General features: G+C 38.6%; 1 protein-coding gene across 1 annotated transcript in view; it reads left to right on the top strand.

Moving 5' to 3' along the window:
- Positions 1-16738, top strand: part of LARS2 (leucyl-tRNA synthetase 2, mitochondrial) — an 84883-nt gene extending 68145 nt beyond the window's left edge. Inside the window, exons 17-21 of the mRNA XM_069007539.1 lie at positions 520-689; positions 1688-1765; positions 3800-3911; positions 10477-10604; positions 16053-16738. Of these exons, the coding sequence (XP_068863640.1) occupies positions 520-689; positions 1688-1765; positions 3800-3911; positions 10477-10604; positions 16053-16232 (668 nt within the window). The 3' untranslated portion in view covers positions 16233-16738. The remainder of the gene's footprint in view (positions 1-519; positions 690-1687; positions 1766-3799; positions 3912-10476; positions 10605-16052) is intronic.
- Positions 16739-23072: the final 6334 nt, after the last annotated feature.

Below are 23072 nucleotides of genomic sequence, written 5' to 3' on the forward strand. Positions count from 1 at the left end.
ATTAGCACAGTAGCATCTCTGTAGCAACAAAAGTATACATACTTTCTAAAATCTAATTTGAAAGAAACTTCTCAGTTTGAAAAAAATGTGTGTGCATACTTGTAAATATATATACATATATGTATGTATGTATGTTTGTATTCTTCCATGAGTTCAAAAAATGAGAGCTTGTACAACTCCTTTCTGGAGTCATTAAAGCACAAGATGAGCATTCTAGCATTGGCATAACATTGGGTTATTTTACAGATTTTAGCAAATATTCTGTGCTGTATTCTTGCTATATATATGTTTTAAAGTCATTGCAGAAAAATACTTTTATCCTGCAGGTTTTTTTCTGTTAGAGCAACTCAGCATTACTTGTAAAGACATTTTCAATTGCATTGATATCTTTTATTTAAAATAGAGAGGTTTTTTTTAAAAAATGTTCAACTCCAGTGTTCTGTTCCTGCTTTTCTTTAAAGTTTTGGATTCTTTACTTGTAACTGACATTTGTTTCTGAAAATCTTTCATTAATCTCAGCTGATGCCATGCCAGGTGTTCAGAGATGGCAGACACGCCTCTGGGCTCTTGTAACCAAACTTATTGAAGCGAGGACTTCAGGAACCATGCCCAATCCTGAGCTTCTGAATAAGAAAGAGAAGGCTGAAGCCAGAAAGATCTGGGAGCAGAAGAATCTGGTGATTTCTGAGGTTAATAGAAACACTTACATAGTTTTTAAATGACTAAATAAGTTGTTTCTTATGCTAAAACCATATGTTTGACTTAGAGAGCCAAAAGCTTTTTCCCCAGATGAGTAGCTAAATTTTTTTAAGTGAATTATTCTCTATGTAAATAATTTTACCTATCTACAAATTTTGTGGAACAGAACTTATTTAAAGGATGTATGCCTCATTTAAGGAATGAAATGTTATGACATTAAAGTTTTGTCAATCAGGGGTTTGAGTAACTCCATTTCAAGTAACAAAACTGTAGGTGGGTTCTGTAGGTTACCCTAACAAAAGCTTTTGATCTGTTTGCTTCATACCTCATTATCATGCCTGCTGTTTCATATAGAATGAAAAAAGCCACTGGTGAAAATATATTAGCATAGCCTTGTAAAAAATACTGAAATGGTTGTTCATCTCTGGTTATGTGTTGTCTCCTGCTGTGATTAGTATCAATTCAATTAACCAAGACTCAAAAGGAGACATAAATACCTGCAAAATTAACTTCAAGTATTTTCTATAGATAAAATTTTTTGCCATTTTAATCCCTGCTGTGAGTGATATTCCAGATCATTTAACAGACTTAATAATTCTAATCTTGTAATCTATGAACAAGCTTTCACCAGTATAAATGGATTTACAAGAGAGCAGGCCTCTTGTAGGGGCAAAGGGAATATATTTTATTAAAGGAAATAAGGGGTGACTAATGCACATTTTTCATAGCATTGATTGAAGCTTTTTAAGTCCTGAAACAGAAGGGAAGGTAATCAGTTGAATTTTTAGATGATTGTTATTTTCCCATACACACATATGATTGCACATATGATGTGTTTGCATACCAAAATGATTTTCACGGAAGAGGTAAGATGCACGTATTTCACAAATTGAAATTGCTTATCAGTTATGTTTTTCATTTAAAAACCCAGTATTCCAAGTTTGAGAATTTTAAGTGATTAATGACAGACCTTTTCTTCTAATACAAGGTAACTGAGTACTTCACAAAGGATCATTTGTTCAATGCAGCTATTTCCCGATTGATGAGCCTCACAAATGTACTCCATGTAAGTATGTGATATTAATTAAGGTATTTTTCTCTCAGCCTTCCTGTCGGTCTTTATACGAAGCAGTAGCTGCCTGAGCTATAGCTCCAGCTTTCTGTAAGTCATTAACTTCGTAAACAGTGTTACTAAGTCAAGAGCCTAGTTGAGTTACTCAGTTCAAATGCAGCATGTTCTAGTATCACTGTAACCCTGAAATATAAACAGTTTTGCAGGAGGAGCTTGATGATATTAGATCCACTAGATTCTGATGTTTATGTCTGCATCCTGTAATTTCAAGAAGATACATTTTGTTTAGTTCTGTTCTTTGTTCTCTTGATTTTAGCCAAGTTGCGTAGGTAGCTAGGTATAGTAGCACATTTTAGAGTTACCGAACATTCTGATATAAAAAGGGTTATTCTTTGCAAGGAAAATCACACATAGTCAATCCTCAAAGACAGCTTACACTGCTGAACTTAAGTTTTAAGATTTTTTATTTAGATTATGTTGTTTATTAGCCAGTGGTGATAGATGAAATATAATAAACTATTATCATTATTTTTGTTACTACTCTTAGATCTGGTTGAGCAACCCTTCAGGCATATAATGGTAACCTGATATAGACCCGAAATGAAATACAATTTTGAAAGTTTCAACTTCTTTATTGAAATACCATTTTATACCTTATGGATTCCAAGGAGCTTTTTGGCAAAATCAAGGAACTTAGCAAAAAGTTAAGTAGGTTGTGCATGGGTACTGTATTGAGACAACTTAAGTCTGGGGTCCTGTGTGGTGTTGGGAAGGTAACACGTGTTACCTTGGAGTTCTTTATCTCCAGCTCAATGACTCATAGACATTTGGGGCTAATGGAAGGTGGAATGGGTGTTAAAAAAAATAAAACTCAGTGTCCTACAGACATCCAGATACTTGAAGACTGATGTATTTCTAGAGCAAAGAAGTCAGTGCAGTATCTTTGAAGAGCAAGTTTCTGCCTGGAATGCTGACACTTCCTCTTTTGCTCCCAGTTGAAAGGAGAAAGTGGAAAGGTGGGCAAGGATTAAACATTGAAAGCAGGTAGTAGTTACTAAAACTTACCCAAATATAGTTTGCTTACCACTGTAAGTGATAAGAAGATGCCCTCTGACAACATTTGCGGTCAAGCAAATCACTGGCTTTGGACAATTTTCTAGTTGATGACAATGTGTGTTCATCACATCAAGTAATTCTCATAAGCTGACATGTGTTGACATTTTTTTGTGCTGTTTCATTAGAGGGATAGATTACAAAATAATTGCAGCAACTGAATTTACCATGGGGTGTAATCTCTTACACAGGCAAAGAAAGAAAAAGTTCCTCTATTACTTTTAGTGCTACATCTTTTCTTTTTAAGTTTTCTGTAAGTTAAGTTAAATGGAGAAATTAAGTTCAAATTTTGTCAGTCAAGTACTTTGTGCCAGAAATTGAACATTTTCTGTACTAAAGAAGCCAGACACTTTACTAAAATAATGAGAACATCAAACTGTAAAAGACTTCACTGTCCTTTCATTCCCAAAGCTTCCTTCAGCTCTAAAACCTCACTTTCTAACTAAATTCAGCTTTATTTGAACCACTCTGTGATCCTGTACAATGGAACCTTGTCCAGACAAAACCTGTGTTGCATTCAGCACAGTTTGACTGTCATATACAAATGCTTCACCTCTTCTCAGATAGCTCTGGTGTTGCCTAAGATTGCACTTCTAGAAAAGGCAGCACTCAAAATGATTTTGAGGGCTACTCTTCTCCACATGAGTGTGTGTTCAGAGTTCTATGTTAGAGCAGATCCCAAGGACCATCAGCCACTTTAGGATTCGCTTCTAAATGTTAGAGAGCACTCTGTGACCAAGAGTTGTGATTTTAATTCTCCATTTTCAAAGTTTCCAATTTATTGTGAAATTATGCTCTCCTTAGCATAGACATTGATTTTAGGTTTTATTACTACATTTTCTTCTTAATTAAACTACTTTCCCCCCACCTCAGAATGTTAATAGTTTGTTTCTTTTTCTTTGTCTTTTTGCTCAGCAAGCTTCTCGGCCTCTTGTTCTCCACAGCACAGAATTTGAAGATGCTTTGGCTTCACTCTGCATTATGGTTGCACCTATGGCTCCCCACATTGCATCAGAGATGTGGAAAGGTATTTATAAACTTTATATAGACGTTCCAGGAAAGAGGACAAGAAATTTGCAAAAATGTCTCTCACTCAGTACACGTGTCACTTACCTCTGAATTCTTCATCTAGCTTGTCACCTTCTGTCATAATTGTTAAACAAACTTGAACCTTGTGGCATTCCCACATCTCTTTTGTCCCTTTGGTTTCTTTTTCCTTGAATACAGATGTGGATTTCTTGAAAGTAGGCAGAGAAAGGCAGAAAGAAGAAAAATTCAAGACAGTGCTTGCATGAGGAATTCATATGTCAGCTGCTAACTGCTCCTGAGTATGGATGGCATTATTAAGAGCTGAACACCAGGACAGAAACAGCCCTTTTTCAAATAACATTTTCAGAGTCTTTTTCAAATAACTGTTTCAGAGTCACAGATACTTTCTTTCAGGAATTCAGGCAAAGATAACCATATCAGAGGGCTGGATACTAAAAGGACTAAAGGAGTGTTCAGTAAAAATCCTACTCTTTTAGAGTCCTCCAGAGACTGAGGGACACTATGCTGTAAATTAACCCGCCATGGAGAATGGGAATGGTAGACAGGATATCTTTTTTAAGACCTGTCACAGTTGTACAGGTCTGAATACCAAATGGGCTAAGTTGCATGGTGCTGATACAGTTAAAGCCTGTAAAATAAGGGATATGCATGCCAGAGTTCAGCAGCTGATTTTAAGGTTTATTGGGAAAAGTCCTAAGATGCATGTGGGAAGATAGAAATATATTCTGCATTGTGGCTGGCCACAAACTGCTGTGTGGTTTTGGACCTAATGTTAGCTTTTGGATGCTGTTTTAATGGTTTTATTTTCAACGGTCATCCCAAAAAACATTGCACATTCAAGTGTTTGCAGAGCAGTGCTACTAATCTGATTATATTTCAGTATTGTGCATGGCCCTGTAATGTTAATTGCCAAGGAAAGACTGCTCTTGTTCAAAGCAGTAACAAAGAGGCAGAACCTATAGAAACAAGAAGATATGGTGGGGAGAGTGGGATGGGTTTTTTGCATGTGTTTTCGTTTCCAGTGATTTTAAAATGTCTTAGTAGAATACTAAGAATATGTCTGGAATAAAAGGTGGCATCAGACATGATCCATCTGGTCTTTTACTATGACATGCCATCTAATTAAAAGAATACTGAAGAAAAGTAATTAGCATGACTGTCTTCCAGGGTGGCAGATGGAGGCAGAAGAGATTCTAGATAATTACTTATACATACATTGCCTTCTGAACTTGGAATTCTAATATATGTTAGGAAATACAGAATTATCAACTATGGTTGATAAAATGACAAAGAGCACTAGGGTATCTTAATTAACAACTTGTCAGACATAAAGCTTAATCCTGTAGCATTTTGAATGTTAGATAAGGAAGTCTTTTCTTGCTACTAAAATCACTGAAGAATGAAAATGATAAACATTTTCTGGATCTCCCTCTGATGTAAGAATGAAAAGGAAGCATATGAAAATTGGAACTGCATTGTCCTTAGCCTCTGTCTGCATTTAAAGATAAAATTTTACTTGTGTGGTCCAAAGACATGTGCATTGTAATTCAGTGCAGCAATCATAAAAAAATCATTGTGTGTTGATTATTGCCTGAAGAATTTTATTACTAAATTTGAAAACGGCAGTATCTTTTAGCATGGTGATCATTGCCTTATACTGAAGTTATTAAACAATCTTATCAGGAGAATGTACGTACATTTAACTGCTGCATTGTGGTAAGAAGACTGTATTATTTGGAAATAGCCAACATCTAGCAGTTCTGTCCTGGGACTGGGATTTCATATTAAAGATTCCCCAAGTTTTGAATTGCACTCTGGTTCCACCAAGTCCTGTTGCTCTTCTGATGTAACCAATTTCTTAAACTTTGTATAGGTGATGCTTTATTATTTTAAATAATTTCAGTATGAAAATTAGGGTTTCTAAATACTCTATTTAGTTTTCTCTGTGCTTTAGTTCTCCATACACAGAATAAGTCTCTCCTTTTGTACCTTGGCTTTGCATCTAAATGTCGGGATAATGCTGCTTCCTCTTTCGTAAATTAGTCAGGAAAAGGAGTTTGTATATTGTTAGTTCTATAAATTGCACCTATAGCAGTGGACCCCACTCTTTGTTGGAAGCTGCTTGGATGCTGTTCTGTAAGTGCCTCACCTTTCAGCAGCTGAACAATAGCAACCCATGATACTTTGTGTGTGAAGAAGTTCTTTCCCCTGCCTTAGAGGAGGAACAGTTTTTGGTATTTTGGTGTGTCAGCCTAATGGTGTTAATTGTGCAGTGAATGCAGTGGTTTATCGCTCAATAACATAAAAAGCAACCATAGCCCCTCAGTATGGGAAGAGTTCATCCGGCTGATATCTTGGCAGTTTATGAACACTAACAGGATGAGGAAATCAGTTTCCTTCCTGAAGCCTTGTATCTAAGGAATATACAGACACTATTTGAGACTTTTTTTTTAGTTTTGTTTGTAGTAGTACAGTGTTTTGCTGTTCAGACAAGGATATGAAACTGCTTATTGTGACTTGTTAAATTTTTATTAGAGATGGCACATGAAAGATAGATATACCTTTGATAAACACATCTTAGGAAATACTGAAATTAAACATAAGTTTTGGAATTTTTAATGGTATCATTGTCTTAGCAATATTTTAACTGTCACTGTAATTGCTCTTTTGCAAGAATTTATCTAAATTCAACCCTTGCTCAAAAAGGCTTCTGTAAAGAATGGAGTTGAGGAAAAGCTAATTAATATTGCAGATTTTAACTGAAAATCTGAATGTAGAAATCCCCCTTCACAAATCCAAGAAGAAACATGGAGTTTAAAATTTTTTTTTTTTCTCCAAGAGTAATAACCTAAAAGGAAGGAAAGCAAGTCTTTCAAATCGAGGAAGACAGATTGTTTTAAGAAGGTTAAAAGATTTGTGTGGAGTTTGCTGGGTTGCAAGCACATCCTAGAGTTAGCTTACAGTAACCCAGGCTTTTCACAACTTAGTTCTGTACTCCTGTACCAGTGGTATAATACAGCTTTTCGCAGAGCTGTCTGGAAACAGCTGTTACCATTTCTGTGAGATTGCAGACTGTTTCACTTATGACTGACAGACATATTCTTCCTGAGCTGCAGAAAGGTATTTCAGATATGTAACTTGCCTGAATCTGTCAAATAGGGAGATTCATTAAATAGTGAAAAGCATATCAAGAACAAAGTAACACGGTAGCACTGCCAGAAAGAGACTGCACAGGCGAGTAGATACTCACCCAAAATGTCTCTCCACTTGCCCTTACACACTCCTTATCTGAGCTTTTTAAAAATTTTTTCTGCTTTGTCTGCTAGTGTGGTGGATTTTACTTTACACAGATTTCTATTGTTTCAATTTAGCTAAATCAAAAAAATTAGCAGTATTTGGATATTCACCCTCACAGTCATCTTATATTTCCCCCTCTGATCTTCTTAACATTTTTTTGTTAGAAAATGCCTGGTCCTAAACTCTGATGCTGCCATTGTTTCAAATGCTTTCATTAGCTTCCTTTTATCACCCACTAAGACTTCCATCTTCCTTCCCTTTTCTGCTTTAACCTCGCTGTTCCAGGGCTTGTCCCAAGCCAGCTCTTTCTCAATTTACTTCATAATCACAACTTTTCCTCTGGTCGACATAATTTTGTGTCCAAGTAGCTGCACAATTACTGAAATTTTACAGATAATTGTTTCCAGTACTTCTTTTCTATAAGACTAAAGTTACCTTGCTGTCCTAACACCTTGCTGATGCACCATTGCTCCCACGTCTTCCTTCTTAAATCTCTTTAAAATGAGAATCTGCTCTTCCCTGTCAAATAGCACCTATGGGGAAGTAGTATGCTTAGGAAATACTCCTGTAATGCTAGTAAAACATAGCCCTGAGCTGAAAAGTTGTTAGACTGGTCCTGTCCCCTCTTTCTCTCAACTTGCTAATTTACAGTAATACAGTAGTCATTAACTTGGTGTTTTAAATCGGGTTCCAATGCTGTGAGTTACTGGTAAGGGAAACCTTGCTCTAGTATTAGCCTACTAGTCTGTAGAAGTCAGTTGAAGCAGATCCAATAGCAAGATCAGGGCTTTCTTACCCCTGATCAAAAACTGAGCACAAGTACTGTCTTTGATCTGTCCTGTACAGACAGGTAGATATAAGTAAACAGCTTACAGTAAGTGAAAATGTAGTCAACTTTCTGTCCTGCATCTGTAAGAGAATCTATAGCCATAAAAGCAAAATACATCAAAAGATATGATGCAAAATGCACACCACTTTGTAAAATGCACTTCACTAGGCACTTTCAAGTACAGTAATACAATGAAATAGGTTTTTTGTATTTTCACAATCAAAGTTTCAGAAATGGTCCATTTTTAATGTCTCAAACAGTGTTTTTTTCTAGTGTCTCAGAATCAAGTGGGAAGGCTGGAGAAGGGTTCTGTCTAGGTCTTCACAAGTGGACCATCACCATTGTGGATGAAGTTTCTGGTTTAGTGTGTTGAATTTTGAAAATACAAACCAAATCATTATGTTTTCTGTGTTCTACAGCTTACAAAATGTGAATTATGGCAGGAAGCCAAACAGGCAACTTAACTAAAACCTTCATTTTGGTTTCCTGTCAAACTTTCTTCTCAAACTAGTTCTGTTGACTTTTCTACTTCTCTTTTTCTATGGATGAGTTCATAGCTCATTTTGTAGCAAGAAAATGAACCAAAAGATTGACACTGGGCTTACTCACACTTTCTTTCAGAATACGTTTTAATTATTTTTTTATTACTAGGTTTATTAGGACTGACAGCCTCCACAGGAAGTAAAAGTGACCCTGCTTTTGCTTTTGTACATAGAACCTCTTATATCAGAAAGTGAGTTTTAAATAGTTTGAAGAATTCTCTTCAACAGGAAAATTAGGAGTGGCCAGCATGCATGCTTCTGCCACAAGGCATGTGATCACTTGGAAAGAAATGAGCTCATCTGGATGTTCAAAAGCCAAAAAGGAAAGAATCTAGCAGCTGTTGTCTTTGCAGTCAGTGTGATAATGAATCATCAATATGAAGATTTTTTTCTGCTTGAGTTCCTATCTTTTGCTCTACTGCTGCAAAAGAAAAAAAAATACACAAAATCAGAGCCACTGAAGTGTTTTAATAAATTATTTACCTAATAAATAGTTGTTGTCATTAGGAAATGTGCATGTTCTTGCTTGCCATTAGAAATAGCTCCCATCGGTCCTTCCCGCTGCCCCTTTCTGAGTCATTCAGCAAATAGCATCACTGTGTGTCATTTTACCAAAGCACTTTGTCTGAAAAAGCACTGAGAAAAATGTGGTAGATTTTTCTGGAGGAAGTTGCATGCTCTTTATGTCCCTGTTTGCTGTTACTCACCGTATGAGTCTAAACAATCCAGCGAGCTGAGTTGATGTATGCACTGTGCATGGGTTGGGTTTGCGCCTATGGCTGCTGTCGTGCTGTGTTTTGAACAGCTTCAGTGCCTCAATCTCACCAGTGACTCTTGTGTTGATGGATTTTCTTTATGCTTTTGCTGGAGTTTCCCTAAACCAGATGAGATTTCACATACATTTTGCAGTTCTGAACGAAGCATGTGCTTGTTAAAAGTTTTAGTCTGTGTTCATATTCATACACAGAGAATGCTTTTAATTTAAAAATCCACTGGCTCTGTGAGAATCGCAAGAGCAATCATCATCAATATTGATCATATTTGACAGCATCTTGTTAAATGAAATCTTTGTATTTTGTCATACAGCTGTAGTAAACAACATAAATCCCACTCAGAAGCTTTTTATTCAGTTACAGAATGCAGCTTCAGAATGACTTGCATCCTATTCTCCTATTACTTAAACAAATCAGGAATGAATTATCTTGGGAAGACCATAGCTGGTTTAATAAAAGGAGATCATTTATACACATTTTAGAAATTTTTAAAAATAAAATAAAAGGATAAAATATTTCAGAATGTAAAAATTGTAAGGAGAGCAAGCTGTGCAAGGCATTCCTTTGTATCACCTTTAATTTGTGAGAAAATATCCTTCACAAAACAGAGAAAATCTTGCAAGTAGATTGACTTGCAAATTTAGAAACTACCCAGATATTACAGGTGGTAAAATAATGAGCCACAATTGTTTATCATTCTCAGTTGTTAGTAAAATTTTAATCAAACTGGTGGCGTTACTGAAAATAAATGCAATATTATGATTGGCTTCTAGAAGCAGAGGTCAGCTTGTGTTGCAGTATTACAATTTAAAATAATAAGCAGTGGTCTTCTGTGCTCTTGGCAAAGTTATAGAGTGTTAATTTAAATCTACAGTGTGCCCACATTGTTACTATCCTTACGCATGGTATAAAACAAATGATTCAAAGATGTGTATCTTTCTGTTTATAATGTGTTGTATGGTAATCTAAACAATGTTATTTCCTCCTATGGCACTTGCTTTTAAAGTCAACTTTATCCTGATCTAATTTGTCAAACAAATTCCAAAGACCAAATGTTCTGGTTACAGTACAGATGAGTTTTTTACTGTTTTTGTTTTCCAGGTTTGGCACATATGCAGAACAAACTTTGTATTCATCATCACTGGGATGTTGATGTTCTGCATCAGTCCTGGCCCAAAGTAGACCCAGAGTACCTTCAGCCATCAGATGTTGTGGAGATGTCTGTCCTGGTAAGAGCATTTTGATTTATTTTCAGTAGTGGCCAAGTAATGCGTTATGAGCCCAGAGGATGATGGAATCTCTGCTCTTGTGGAAGTTCCCTTAGTAAATGGCTCAGTGAAAGTTCAAAATAGAAGCTACAATTACAGTTGTGCTGAGTAATTAAAGTGGTTTCCTAAACAAAAAAATGTAGCAAGTCTGGAAGAGAGATGCCCTAAATATAAACCTTTCAGAGTGACTACATATTAGTACCTGTGGAGATCTGACCAGTGAATAGCTATGGACAAGGATGATACAGTCAAAACTATGATCAAAATACAGGCCTAGATTTTGTGCCTGATAGTGCATTTATTATCTCAGCCCTGTATAAAATGTATAATTAGGTGATATTTCTTGTGGTACCAGTAGTGCTCTGGCTCCCTAACAGAACCAATCATAAGCTGGGTTAAGTAGTGATTTTTGCCAAATGATGTTTCCCATCTGCCTTGGACTGAATTTCTGGCACATGTCAGGAGAGTGTATTTGAAGGAGTGGGGTTGAGAAAACCAGCTATCTTTGGAAGTGTTGTAACTTCCAATTCCTCTTTGAGCTCTAACGCCTTTGTGGCCTAGGGAAAGAGCTGGCTGTTCAGTGGGAGAGTGGACGTGTAACTACATTTAGTTAACCTGCAATTTTCCAACATGTGCACGTGTATGGTGTAGTTTACTGCCTTCTTTCCTATGGCTCTGGTTAACTAGCATGTGTTCAGGATGCTCCCAGGCATCATAAAGCTTGGTCATTAGATAGGACACAGTGGCAGCAAGTGCCACTGCAGGGCAACAGAGGGAATGAATGCCTGGAGCCGACTGCATGGGATCCCTGAGCAGTGTTTCAGCTCTTCCACTGACTGACTCCTGGTCCACCTCAAGTTCTTCATGCTCAGTCATTGTGATAGTCTGTAATTAATGTAGTTGCATACTGCTAGATCTGCAGGACTCCTGCCTTTTTCACTGTTCCCCAAAGGACAATCTTTAATGCAAACACTCTAAACTTTAATGTTCTAAATTAAATTAAACACTTAAACAGTTTCTGTGTTTCTGGACATTGAATGAAATAGAGCCTGTAGAAGAAATGTCATTTGGTCATGTAAAACTTCATGTTCTGTGTGTGTAAAAGAAACAGAACCAATGCATTTTGGTTGTATTTTTTTCTGTTCACCCCTTTGGGAGAGGGAGCAAAGCAGTTGGGTTGTTTTTGTTGAGCTGAGCTTTTTGAGGAGGAGAGAGAATGGTTGAATTTAGGGGAAGCCATGTTGCTATAGATTTCCTTAATCAAAGTATCTTTGCAAATAATTTCATATCTTGCCAGATCTCTCAGTCAATTTATTTGAACAGAATGAGAAACACTATTAAAACACTATTTTTTTTAATATTAAACATACACCCTTAACAGAGACCAAGGAGTATGTCTTTTTGAAGGAAATTTTCAATTGTCATCTTTTCCCAAACCAAAGAGAAGGACTCAATTGCCAGCTGGGGTTAATAAATCTAATAGTCACTGTGGATTAATTGCTTTTTCCCTCTTTCTTGCCCTCTCTTTCTTTCTTTAAGTGACAAGCATTTAGTTATAACAGTAAAAATCTTCACTGAGGTATGGTCGGTTCTCTCAAGCTCAAAATAAGCCTTCACGTCCAAGCACAGCTAGCAAACATCTTGAATTCCAGTGTTCAGTTTATAAAGGAAGTCTTGAATGAGAAATTGTGTAATTATAGAAACATCTTTGCAGTTGTGGTTAAAGCAAACATTTTATTAAATTTATCTTTGAAATAACAACTTCAGCAACATGGGGAAAATTCTGGACACAGTGTTTTTAAGACTACACAACCAAACATGAAAATCCCTAAACATTTCACTGACAATGCCTAAACATTTTGTTTTCTGCTGACATGAAATATTACTTCTCAAAAAACAAGAAACAAGAAAAAAAATTAATTCTGCTATCTATAGCCATTATGAAAATTATTTTTATTTCTTTTCCTGGTTGACTTTGTCAAAGCCATAGCCTTGTGTAACAGTCTTGTTGTAATAAGAGAAAAAACAACCCCTGGGTTCTCAGTCATATATTCATGGAAGAATATGATGTATGTAAACACCTTACTTCTGAGAAAGCAAGTGACTGGAAGACCAGAGAGACAAATTGCTTTTTTGAACTGGGAATAATTCTTAGCAATAGTGCCTACAGTGTGTGCCTGTCTTTCTACTGTAAGAGTAAGGCAAAAGGGAAATATGGGGGAATAGGGAATAATGTGAACGTGCAGGGAATGTAGGAAGTCTTGTGGACACTGTAGGTTTTTGTATGGCTGCAAAAATTAATTGCCCTCATTAAACCAAGAAACACTCGCAATACTGAGGAATTGGTTAGTTGCAAAGAGTCAGTGTCTCTTCACAAGGCTGTACAGTCAAACCAAGTCTTTGGGCCACAACCCTATTCTTCTCAAGCCATCAAACTGCCTCAGGCTGCCAGGGATTTGTCTGCTGAGACATTCTGGGTTTATTTCTCTTCACACAAAATACTTCATTATTTCCTGTCTGTGCTGGAGTTACGTCTTTCCATATTTAACCCAAAGCAACAAAAGCAACAAACTCACTGTATCCTTGGCTGAAACAATATAGATTGCCTACAAGAAAGACATTTAAATTATGCACAGTATCTGTTACTCTAAATGTTATTGCAAAGTTGAGTATTTTTAATAATGCTGTATGTTATTAATGCTCTGAAAAATCTGACCTGAATGTAGTGTGCCTTTCATCCTATGAGCACAATTTCTGACTAGCATTTCTCACATTTTCTAGGTGGTGCAGAACTGTTAGCAGATGTGGTCTTATAACTGATGTTTTTATAAGTAAAAAAAAAAGTTGGTGTCATTTTTCTTGCTTTGGCGTATGAGGGAGGCCTAACAGTTCTCAGATATTTATTTTCTTTCTGCCTTCTCAGAAGGATTATGCATCAATGGTAAAAAAATATTTGAGTTGAATTAAAAATTCCTCTCTGCAGCCTCAAGGTGCTTATTTTTCAGTCTGTTGTGATTTCATTTCAACTTTTGTTATCTCTGTAGTTACCACCAGCTCCCTGTAGATCTGGAATAGTGTAGAACGCCAAATCAAAAAAAAAAGAAGGGAAATGAGGGAAAAGAAGAAAAGAGAAAAGCAACTGCTTCCTCCCTTGGGGGAGAAAGGACCCTAGACTTGTGTATTTCTCCTCTTGCAGTTTGCCATGGTTTTTCAGAGAAACAAGGCTGCCAGCACCCAGTTTTCTTGTGCTGGCACTTTTACCTGGAAATGCCAAGGGTTATGCTGGTCTAGTGAGATACAGAGAGAGAGATGGAGGAATTAGCAGAAGGCATTTGTTCTGCTGAGGACCTAAGCCCTGCACTAAAAGGATATGTGAATAGAATGCTTGTTACACACAGCATGTGATTAAATCTGCAGCTGCCTGTTTTAAGAATAGTATTCAAATGCTTCATGATATAATATAACATAATGAAAGCCAATGCTCAAACGTGGTGAAACCATAACCAATCTGCTGCTTGATGGGAGTTTTGGTCCCAGCTCAGAGCGTAGTGTGGGAAGATCAGGAGACATGCTGTGGGAAGGTGGAGATGTGCTGTGGGAAGGTACACAGTGCCAGGTTGCCCAGGCTTCTCGACCTTTCTAGGAAAACACAACTGCTAGCAGTCATTTATTTACCAAGTTGATTTAGACTGCTTGGCTTTTCTGTTGAGAACAGCACCAAATAGGCTAGTTGTGGAAAATTTCCCCCTGCCAACATCCATCCACTGGGACATATTAATTTGCATGATGGAGGACAGTGAATGACATTTTAACTAGGCAGGCATAGCTTTGAACTGCAGTCTGCGTGTCCTGGCAGCAAGCTGAGAAGGTTGCTTTATATTCCCACTAAAACTGTATCTGTTTGGATTTTACTGTTTTCTTTTTCCTGTGGAATGCATTTCTTCTCTGAAGTGTCCTGTCAAAAAGAACTGATTGTATTTATTTTTCATAAAAGCTTTAAAAATTAACTCCTATGTGTTTTTCAAGGACTTGACTTTACACCAGGTGCTAAAGGCAAAGTTTAACACAGCCAGCCTTTTATGATGCCACATTATGGATGCATGTAAGAGTAGTTAAAAACCTACTGACATTATCACTGCCAATTATTGTCAAGACTAGTCGAAAAACAGAAGTGGCCAATCCTTGCTGCATTTGAGACTTCATCTTGTTCCTTAAAAATCTGTCCCAACTTCCTCTCTCAGTAAATTGCACAAATTATTTTATTTTCAATAAAATAAAATACAAATAAAATACAAACTAGGTAAGTGAACTAGGTCTTTCTCATTTGTCATATGTTGCATACAGACATTCTGGACAAAATCCAGGTGAAAGCCAAGTCATGTACATTTTTATGTCCAAACTCCATGAAGCAATGTAGAATTTAGAATTCTACAATTTAGAAGATTGAAATCTCTTTGAAATGATCCTTAGGGGTCAGAGATCTGCAGTACCTACACCAGATTATTATGCAAGTAATGTGATTAACTGCATTTAAAAATTCAAATTGTTTCATTTTCCAAAATGTGTGATTGACAGTGTTCTCATTAGCCACTGAAAATAGTCCATATAAATCTGAAAGCTTTTGTAATAATTAAGTTTATACCAGCTCCAGAAAGGTACTCATACAGGCTCTGTATTCTGTGTCCATTATCTACTCTCATTGGATGACAGAAAGGATTTACAAAACCATTTTATAAATTAAGGTGATTCCCACCAAAGAACTTACTCATTTTTACTTACATGATTCTGCCCCACTGAAGCAAAACCAGCGTGGAAGCTGCTCTGAAAACCAGCCACACACAGGAAAACGTTACTTAGTGTGTAGTTGACGTCTTTGTGGTCAGTGTTGGATTAATGAGCCATGGTTTGAGTGCAGCATATAACAATGACTGCAACATACACTAAGTTAAAGCCTGTTTTTCTAAAAATAATAAGTCTCCCATTTGAATCGCTGCAAGACATTGCTTAACTGTAAAGAATCCAAATTGCTGCCCAGAAGTTTGTACAAACCAAGATTCCCACTAGACAAACCATCTTATGCAGTTTGTGTGACTGTCACGTTTTTAAACTTAAAAGATCTCTGCATTGCACAGTCACGTGCTGCTTGCTGTCTTCAAAACTGAGACTTCCTGTGGCCACTTCTTCAAATTTTTTTTGAGTATCATGAGTCAGAGTTTTATCTTATGGTAGATGGACAGGAGATAGGAAGAATTTTATCCTCTACTTAGAAAGTGTGGGTTTGGAGAAAGGAGATTTTATTCCACTTCTTCCCTTTCCTTTTGTAACAAGATGGATTGGATAGAAGAAATAAAATTGTAGGAAACAGTCTAGTAACTGCTGTTTTTTCTTGCTTTCATGTCTCTTTTTCAGATCAATAACAAAGCTTGTGGCAAAGTTTTTGTGCCTCAGCAAGCAGCCCGCAATTTTGAAGAAGTCCACGAGCTAGTTCTTCGAAGTGAACTTGGAGTCAAGCATCTCCAGGGACGAGCCATTAAAAAGGCCTTTCTGTCTCCCAGAACTGCCCTTATCAACTTCTTAGTGCAAGAATAGTAAAGGCTCTGCTGGGCTTTAAAAGGCAACTGGAATCTTTTGAGGTGGAAACCAGTGCAAAAACACCAGTTGTGGTTATTTCACAGTCATGTAAAGGTGTGAAAGAAATCTTATTAAAATCAGGTTGCTGCTAAATCTTCCTTTCAATGCGGAGAAATGTGCAGAATTAAAGTTTCTTATTGAGTCATGGTAAGATGCTGTTTGTCCATGTTCTTTGGGAGAATGAGAAGGAAGCGTAGAGGAGCTAAACAATTGTAACAGAATGTAGGTGACAGAAGGTGCATGGGGCTTAGTGTCAGCCTCAGAAATATATCCTGTTGGAAAGTTGGCTTGGCTAAATGCAGATGCATAAATGTGATTCCAGGACTAAATGACTGCCCTGAGTATGTGCTACCCCAAATGTTAGGTGTGCTTTGCTCCCTGTATCTCATGTTTGGGTACCCTACCATTAACTAACATCTAAAGTTTTAAGGAAATGCTACAAAACACTTCGGAGTATTAATGTAAAAAAATAATTTCTTTGCACTGACCAATGGCCTTGGGTAGAGCAGGTAGCCAGAATGGTCGCCAGAATGGGGTGGTTTGATACATTTCACATAAATTTCAGAACCAAAAAAAAGTTTAGGTTATTTAGCCAAGCCCTGCCTTAGCCAGGGTTCTCCTTCCTAGCTGATATATTTGTGCTGGCACATGCATGAGAGGTGCAACTTTAGCAAAGTGCTGATGGTTGCTTCTGCATGAAGCAGGATGGAAGTTGCTTCCTACGCATGAGCCATCTCAGAGAAAATATCAGGGCAATTCAAGAGAGGGATCAGTCAGCTGCTAGAAAAGCAGCAGTGGGGAAGGCAGACAGGGTGCTTTTTGCCTCTACTGGATCTTGTAGTGCCTGGATTGTAAAACTTGCATTGAAATTCTTTCCTTTTTTTTTTTTTTTTTTTTTTTTTTTTTTTGAGGTGTTAAGTGAAAACAGCCATCATGTTTCTAAAAATCAATCAGACATTCATAAAACATAAAGGTATTCTCATGCCCGATTCCAACCAGGTTGTTTGTACACTGCATTGCTGATATATCCACATGGAAATATTGTACTCAGCAAATGCTTGAAAAAGAATTTCCAAGGAAACAATTGCAGGGTTCATTGTGAAAGAATGTTTTGTCTTTAACAGTCATTCAAGTAACTAGTCCAATAAGCCAGCCATTTGTGAGCCATTTGGACAGTTAAGAAATCAGCAGTAACAACCAGCGAGGCAAATACAGATGTCTGCAGTAACCCTCCAGCCCAGCAGGCATCCAGACTCTGTACTGGATTGAAAGGAAACCAAGAAAAATACCCACGTAACAGTAAATAAGTCTCATGGATCCTTAGTAACTAGGCCCCAGACAGATCATGTTGCCATGTGGGCACTAGCTGAGCAATGCCAATATTCATTTTGGGTTTATGCATTTTTGGTACCAAATATCCAGATGCGTAACAGAGATGCCAGGCTTAGCAAGCATATTTGGCTCTACACATCCCTACCTCTGCAACAAAACTCTTCTGATTTCTGCTTCCTTCTGGACCACACTTATGCAGATTTTCTCTCCAGCAGTCCTTTGACACCTGAATGACTAAGAAATGGAATATTTATAATGAAGATATGGTCATTGCAGTTATAAGACTCCAGAAATCTGAGCCACAAAGGAATGCATTCAGACATTCAAACACAGGCCTTCAGTTGGAGTTAAAATAATTTGAATTCCAGTGTCTGCCTGACATATATGTTGTTATAAATTCATAAAACTCCTGTTCAGAAGCCCCTAGAAGGACTGTGAAAGAGATCCTTTAATGTAAAATCTGTGGTGCAGCACAGTCCTGTTGGGGTTTTTTTTGTTTTTTTAATTTATATAAAAGGTTTAACACACCCTGTGGAACCATTTTAACAGAGTTTTTCTTTGGGGAAAAGGTGGCATGTTTGATGTAAATAAAAACTTTTTAAATTTACAAGGATGAAGAAAAATTCTGTAAGCTCAGCAACTCTGTGGTGCCTTTAAACAAAAGCTGCAGTCACTGCAGGGCCAGGCCGAAGCCCACAGTGTTTATTGCTGTTAGCACTTGAGGGTATTTGCTCTTGCCTGAGGAAGTGAATTGTAGATGTCACTTGGTGATTCAGGCAAAAATCAAAATAAGGAATGGATTTCTACAGGCTAAAAAAGGAAAGGTAGTGAACAGCAGACTCACAAAAAGTGTAAGGTCAGAAGTCCTGCCAGTGTGTTTACAGTAAGTTGTAATTCAGTGTGGTCTAGAGGATACAAAAAAGGTGGTGAAAGAGTGAGTGAGAGAGATGATGCAGACAGTGTGACAGAGCCTAATCCCCTGGGTAAGTGTATGTTTGAAGGATAGCAGAGGTGCCAGCTGCAGAGCTTTGCTGTTGTCCTGGCAGCCACTGACATTTCTTACAAGGTTGACCTGCTCTGAAGCAAAATTACCATTTGTCTTACAGTAATTGTGACTCACAGGTTCAGTCTGTGCCTAGATGGGACTGATAATGATATACAGGCTGTAGCCTGTTACTAAACCTTTCTAAAATAACTCATCACAGAAGTCTCATTTATTTGGCAGGTGTTATTTGTGTCACAGTAGAGAGGCATCTTTATGCTGAAGGTGGTGCATATAGATTGTGTCCCCTTGGAGAGCTCAGTGGGTAAATAGTGCTGGAGTTCTAAATCTGGGAGGGGGACACTTGAGAAGTGAGAGGGGAGGGTGCTTAGTCAGTCAAATTGCACTGTGTTCACACACGTTAAAAAGGATGTGGTGCCCCTGTCCTTATTGCATTAAGTGATGATCCAAAGATGATGTGGGAGGTTTGCTAAACCCAGTGGGACAGACCCAGGACAAGCTGCTCCAAGAAACAGATCCATGACACAGAGGGAACATTTTCAGCATCCTGTCCCTCTAGGGGATAGAAGATTGGTTGTTCCACTGATCCAATCTGTATTGAATTTCTGTTTTAAGTAATGTCAAATTTAAAAAATAATTATTGCCACACTTTCTACCCCAAAATTGCTCATGTGACTAAACTTCAAAAAATCCAGCCCTCAAACATTGATTCTGGGAAAATAAAAACTGGCGAAGTCCTGAAAGGTCACTAAGTACTTTTTCAATGCCATTGATTTCATGAGAAAGAATCTCAGATGCTGGGGTGGTGGGGGCACTGAAATGTTCTGGAAGACACCACTGTGTAAAAAAAAATGTTATTTGGCATGGGTGATGACTGAGGTGACATGAACACACCCGTGCTGCTTTGCAGGAAGGCAGGAAGGCTTTTTGTATCACGTTCAAGGACACCTTACAGGTTAGGTCACTAGCTAAGATAGATCTCTAGCCAGCTTGTCCCAGCTATGCTTTGAAAAAAAACCCTGTGCAGGGGTATTGCAGTACAAGCGTGTATTTCCATGACCTTTGCCAGAACCCAGACATGAAGATTTGGTGCAAAATAAAATCTCTGTGCTCTCTTACCAGACTAAAGTAATGCCCCAGAACTGACATAGGGTTAATGATGGCATTTTCTGATCTGACTTTGTAAAGCCTGCTTGTTTCTTTTGGAGAGAGAATTTCCCCACATAAGGCAGGTCATACAATCTCTCCTCTTTGTCTCTCCTCCTTCTGTGTAAAGCCTCACAGAAAGCTATTCCTATTCTCTAAACCTTTCACAATCAACGTGCACTGGAAAGAATGTTAACTAGTGCATTGCTGGTTGTTCCTTCCTAGGGAGGTTTGCAGAATGGGAGATTTTTCTAAAAGCGTGTTACAAATGAAGAAAGAATTGGGGTTGGTTGGTGGTTTTTTTGTAGTTTTGCAATACTTACTACAGTTTCCAGAGATGGGATTGGCTTTATTAATGTGTATTTACCCACTTGGAAGAGTACATATGCTGGCTTTGTTGTATGCTTTATCTGCTTCTGTGTTGCCTCAGTCCTCTCCTCCTATGATTTCAGCTGATTTTTTATCAAAGGACTGAGCTGAACAAGTGTTCAATATTAAAGCAGGTCTGTCATCACAGAACCTGAGCGGTGAATACGTGTACTATCAATCCAGGTAATGTCTGCTTTTGACCTTAAAAAGTGTTGTTGGAACTACAACGTGGTTCATTTTGGGGGTTTTTTCATGGGAATGGGGTTTGTGTCTCAAAGAAGGATGAAGCTGATCACAGTAGATCAGAGGGAGTTTTTAGCATGTCCCAGCCCTTGCAGGAGGAGAACTGAACTGAAGCATTATCTCTGTGTAGGAGGGGAGAGGATCAGAGCTCTCATCTGCAGCCCAGATGATAAAAGAGATCTTGCCTGACATGTGGAGGAAAGGTGGGAGTTTTTTTCCCTTTCCTGAATAATGTGACTTTCCGGTATCACAAAGCAGTCTTCAGTGCACTAACCCTGTCTGGCCCAGGAGGCCTCGAGTCACACACAGCCTTTGTGACTCGTGGCACTTCTCTCACTCAGGTAAGCCTTGAGTTGGAAAAGTTCAGGTCTGGTTTTAAGCCCTGGGGAGTTGCCATCCAGCACCATCTTCCATACGAAGTCAGCTCTAGTGTTCTTTGTATAAAGAAAGTTTGAACGGGTTTTCCTGGGTTTATAAATTGTTAGTGCCTCTGAATGGGAGTATTTTTGCCTGGATGTAGCAACATTGCAGAGAGAAGTCCCCATGGCTTTTGTTCCATTTGCCAGCATTTTTTTGCATTGGTCCTGAGACAATGGAAACTCAGTCGAAATCAAATGGATACTTGAATTTGTTGTCAGGTGAACACGGCCCAAGGCTGTGATTTTGGGCCCATGAATCTCGTAAAAACACCCTCCAATATTTAACATCCAGGACATTTCCTTACATGCTCATCTGCCTGGGCCACACCAATTTGTTCTCTCTACTGAGCTACTGAGTTGCTCACTAAGCAAAGGAATGTGTAAATGGGACAGGCTTAAGTACAATGAGTTGAATATTCACATTCTGCTTGCACTAGTGGTGCTCAGCCTGGGCATCAGAAATTCTTTTATTTGAGGAGCCTGGTCTTCTTCAGTGTAACTCTAAACAGAACCTGTGCATTTACGTGAGCAGAAATGTGTGCTTTGTACTTGCTCTCTGGGCTAGCTGCAAGGGGATGGCCCACACTCACATATAAGGCTCTGAACTTCCTTATCTGCCAGTAGTTTTTTACACGTGCCAAAACCAAGTGTAAAAGATCCAGGACTGTTCCTACACCCACGTCCCACTGCCAGAGGAGACACACAAGCTGCTGAGCAAAGGGAGTTGCTTTTCAATAACTCTGCTTGGTGCCAACAACACATGAAGCAAAATACATGCAAGTCATAAGAGCTGTAGGTGATCCAATCCACTGATCAGGAATAATAAACACAGGACACATAACTGGGGCAGAAAAGAGAGTGATTTAATAAAGGAACATGACACGTAACTGGCAATGGCAGCCTGGGTTTGTTTCTGATGAAGATTAAGAGAATTGGCATAACAGGAAACTGTTTACTGCTACAAAGGGAAATCAATTGTCTTGAAGCACATAGCAGTGTAATTAGCAAATCTTACTAATTGCCTCAAAACAGAAATACAAGTGTGCCTTGCTGGACTGGCTAAGCCAAGAAAGGATTGTGAAAAGTATCTGTAGAAGCTTTTAGAAGTGAATATTTTTCTTAAGTACGTCTCCATCCCTGGAGAGCCACGTGGCTGGATGAAATAGCAAGGGTGCAATAAAAACATATAATTCCCAATTTTCCCATGTGAAAGAGCATTTAGAAACATCTGTTAGTCAGAGAGCTTCTCCTAGGACATGCACGGAAGAACAGAGTGGATGCACTGACTGCATCTGGCAAATCCACTCGAAGTCCACCAAGCCACGTGAGGCCGATGACTGATGGCAGGATGTCGTCTGACCTGTGGAGTGCTTCCAGCCCAGCATTACTGGAGGCCACGTATGTTGGTTTAAAAGGTCACGGTGCTGTTTGTGTTAATGCACTGATAAAGAGGCAGGGAAACAGAGCTGGAAAATTCTCCAGGCAAGCTCTTGTTCTGATAAAAGGCTCTTTTCAGTAGAAAATGGAGAAAACAAACTATTCCACATTATTTTGAGCAGGGGTAGGAAAACCAACAGAGCTGTCTGCATTAGTCTGGTGCAAATCTGCAGCCACTGAAAGGAAGTGTTCCAGCCCATGGAGTGACAGCAAAGGGAGACCAGTGACTCCAACACCACTGATGGCACACAGAGAAACTGAAGAGAGGAAGGTAAAAGTTCTTGTCTGCCCTGGAGCAGCAGCCGAGTGCCTGGCACCCAGCTCTGGCCATCCTCACAGAGACTGAGCTGCTGCAGCTCAGGGATCTGCAGCTTCTCTCTCTGCTGCTTCCTGGGTTCCTATTTGGGATCTCAGTGATTCCCCGTGGCTCCTCTAACCTTCCCAAGGTGTGGCCTGCCAAGTAACCCTCCCTGCCTCATTTTACCCAGCTGTAGGCCCACAGCATTCCCACTGAACTGGTGCAGCCATGTAAAAAGGAACATGATTCTGAAACCCCTTCTCTGAAGCATCTCTACCTCTCCTGAAAGGCAGTGTGGAAAGCTGTCCCCATACTGCCCTGGCCTTTCTCTGCCATTAGTGTTAATTAAATTAGTGTTAATTAATACTCTTAGCATAATTCCCTGCAGAGATAATGCCCTGTGGTAGACACTTGTACTACAGCAGGAGCAAAGCATCCAAGTCTGGATCTATTTCTGCCGTGATCCCAAGGGCATGGGAATGCACCAAGCCAGGCTGTATGGTGGGCACCTGAGCTGCCCCCAGTGCCCAGGCTGGCCCAGCAGCTTGAGG

This window comes from Aphelocoma coerulescens, chromosome 2, assembly GCF_041296385.1.
Source record: "Aphelocoma coerulescens isolate FSJ_1873_10779 chromosome 2, UR_Acoe_1.0, whole genome shotgun sequence".
Classification (NCBI taxonomy): domain Eukaryota; kingdom Metazoa; phylum Chordata; class Aves; order Passeriformes; family Corvidae; genus Aphelocoma; species Aphelocoma coerulescens.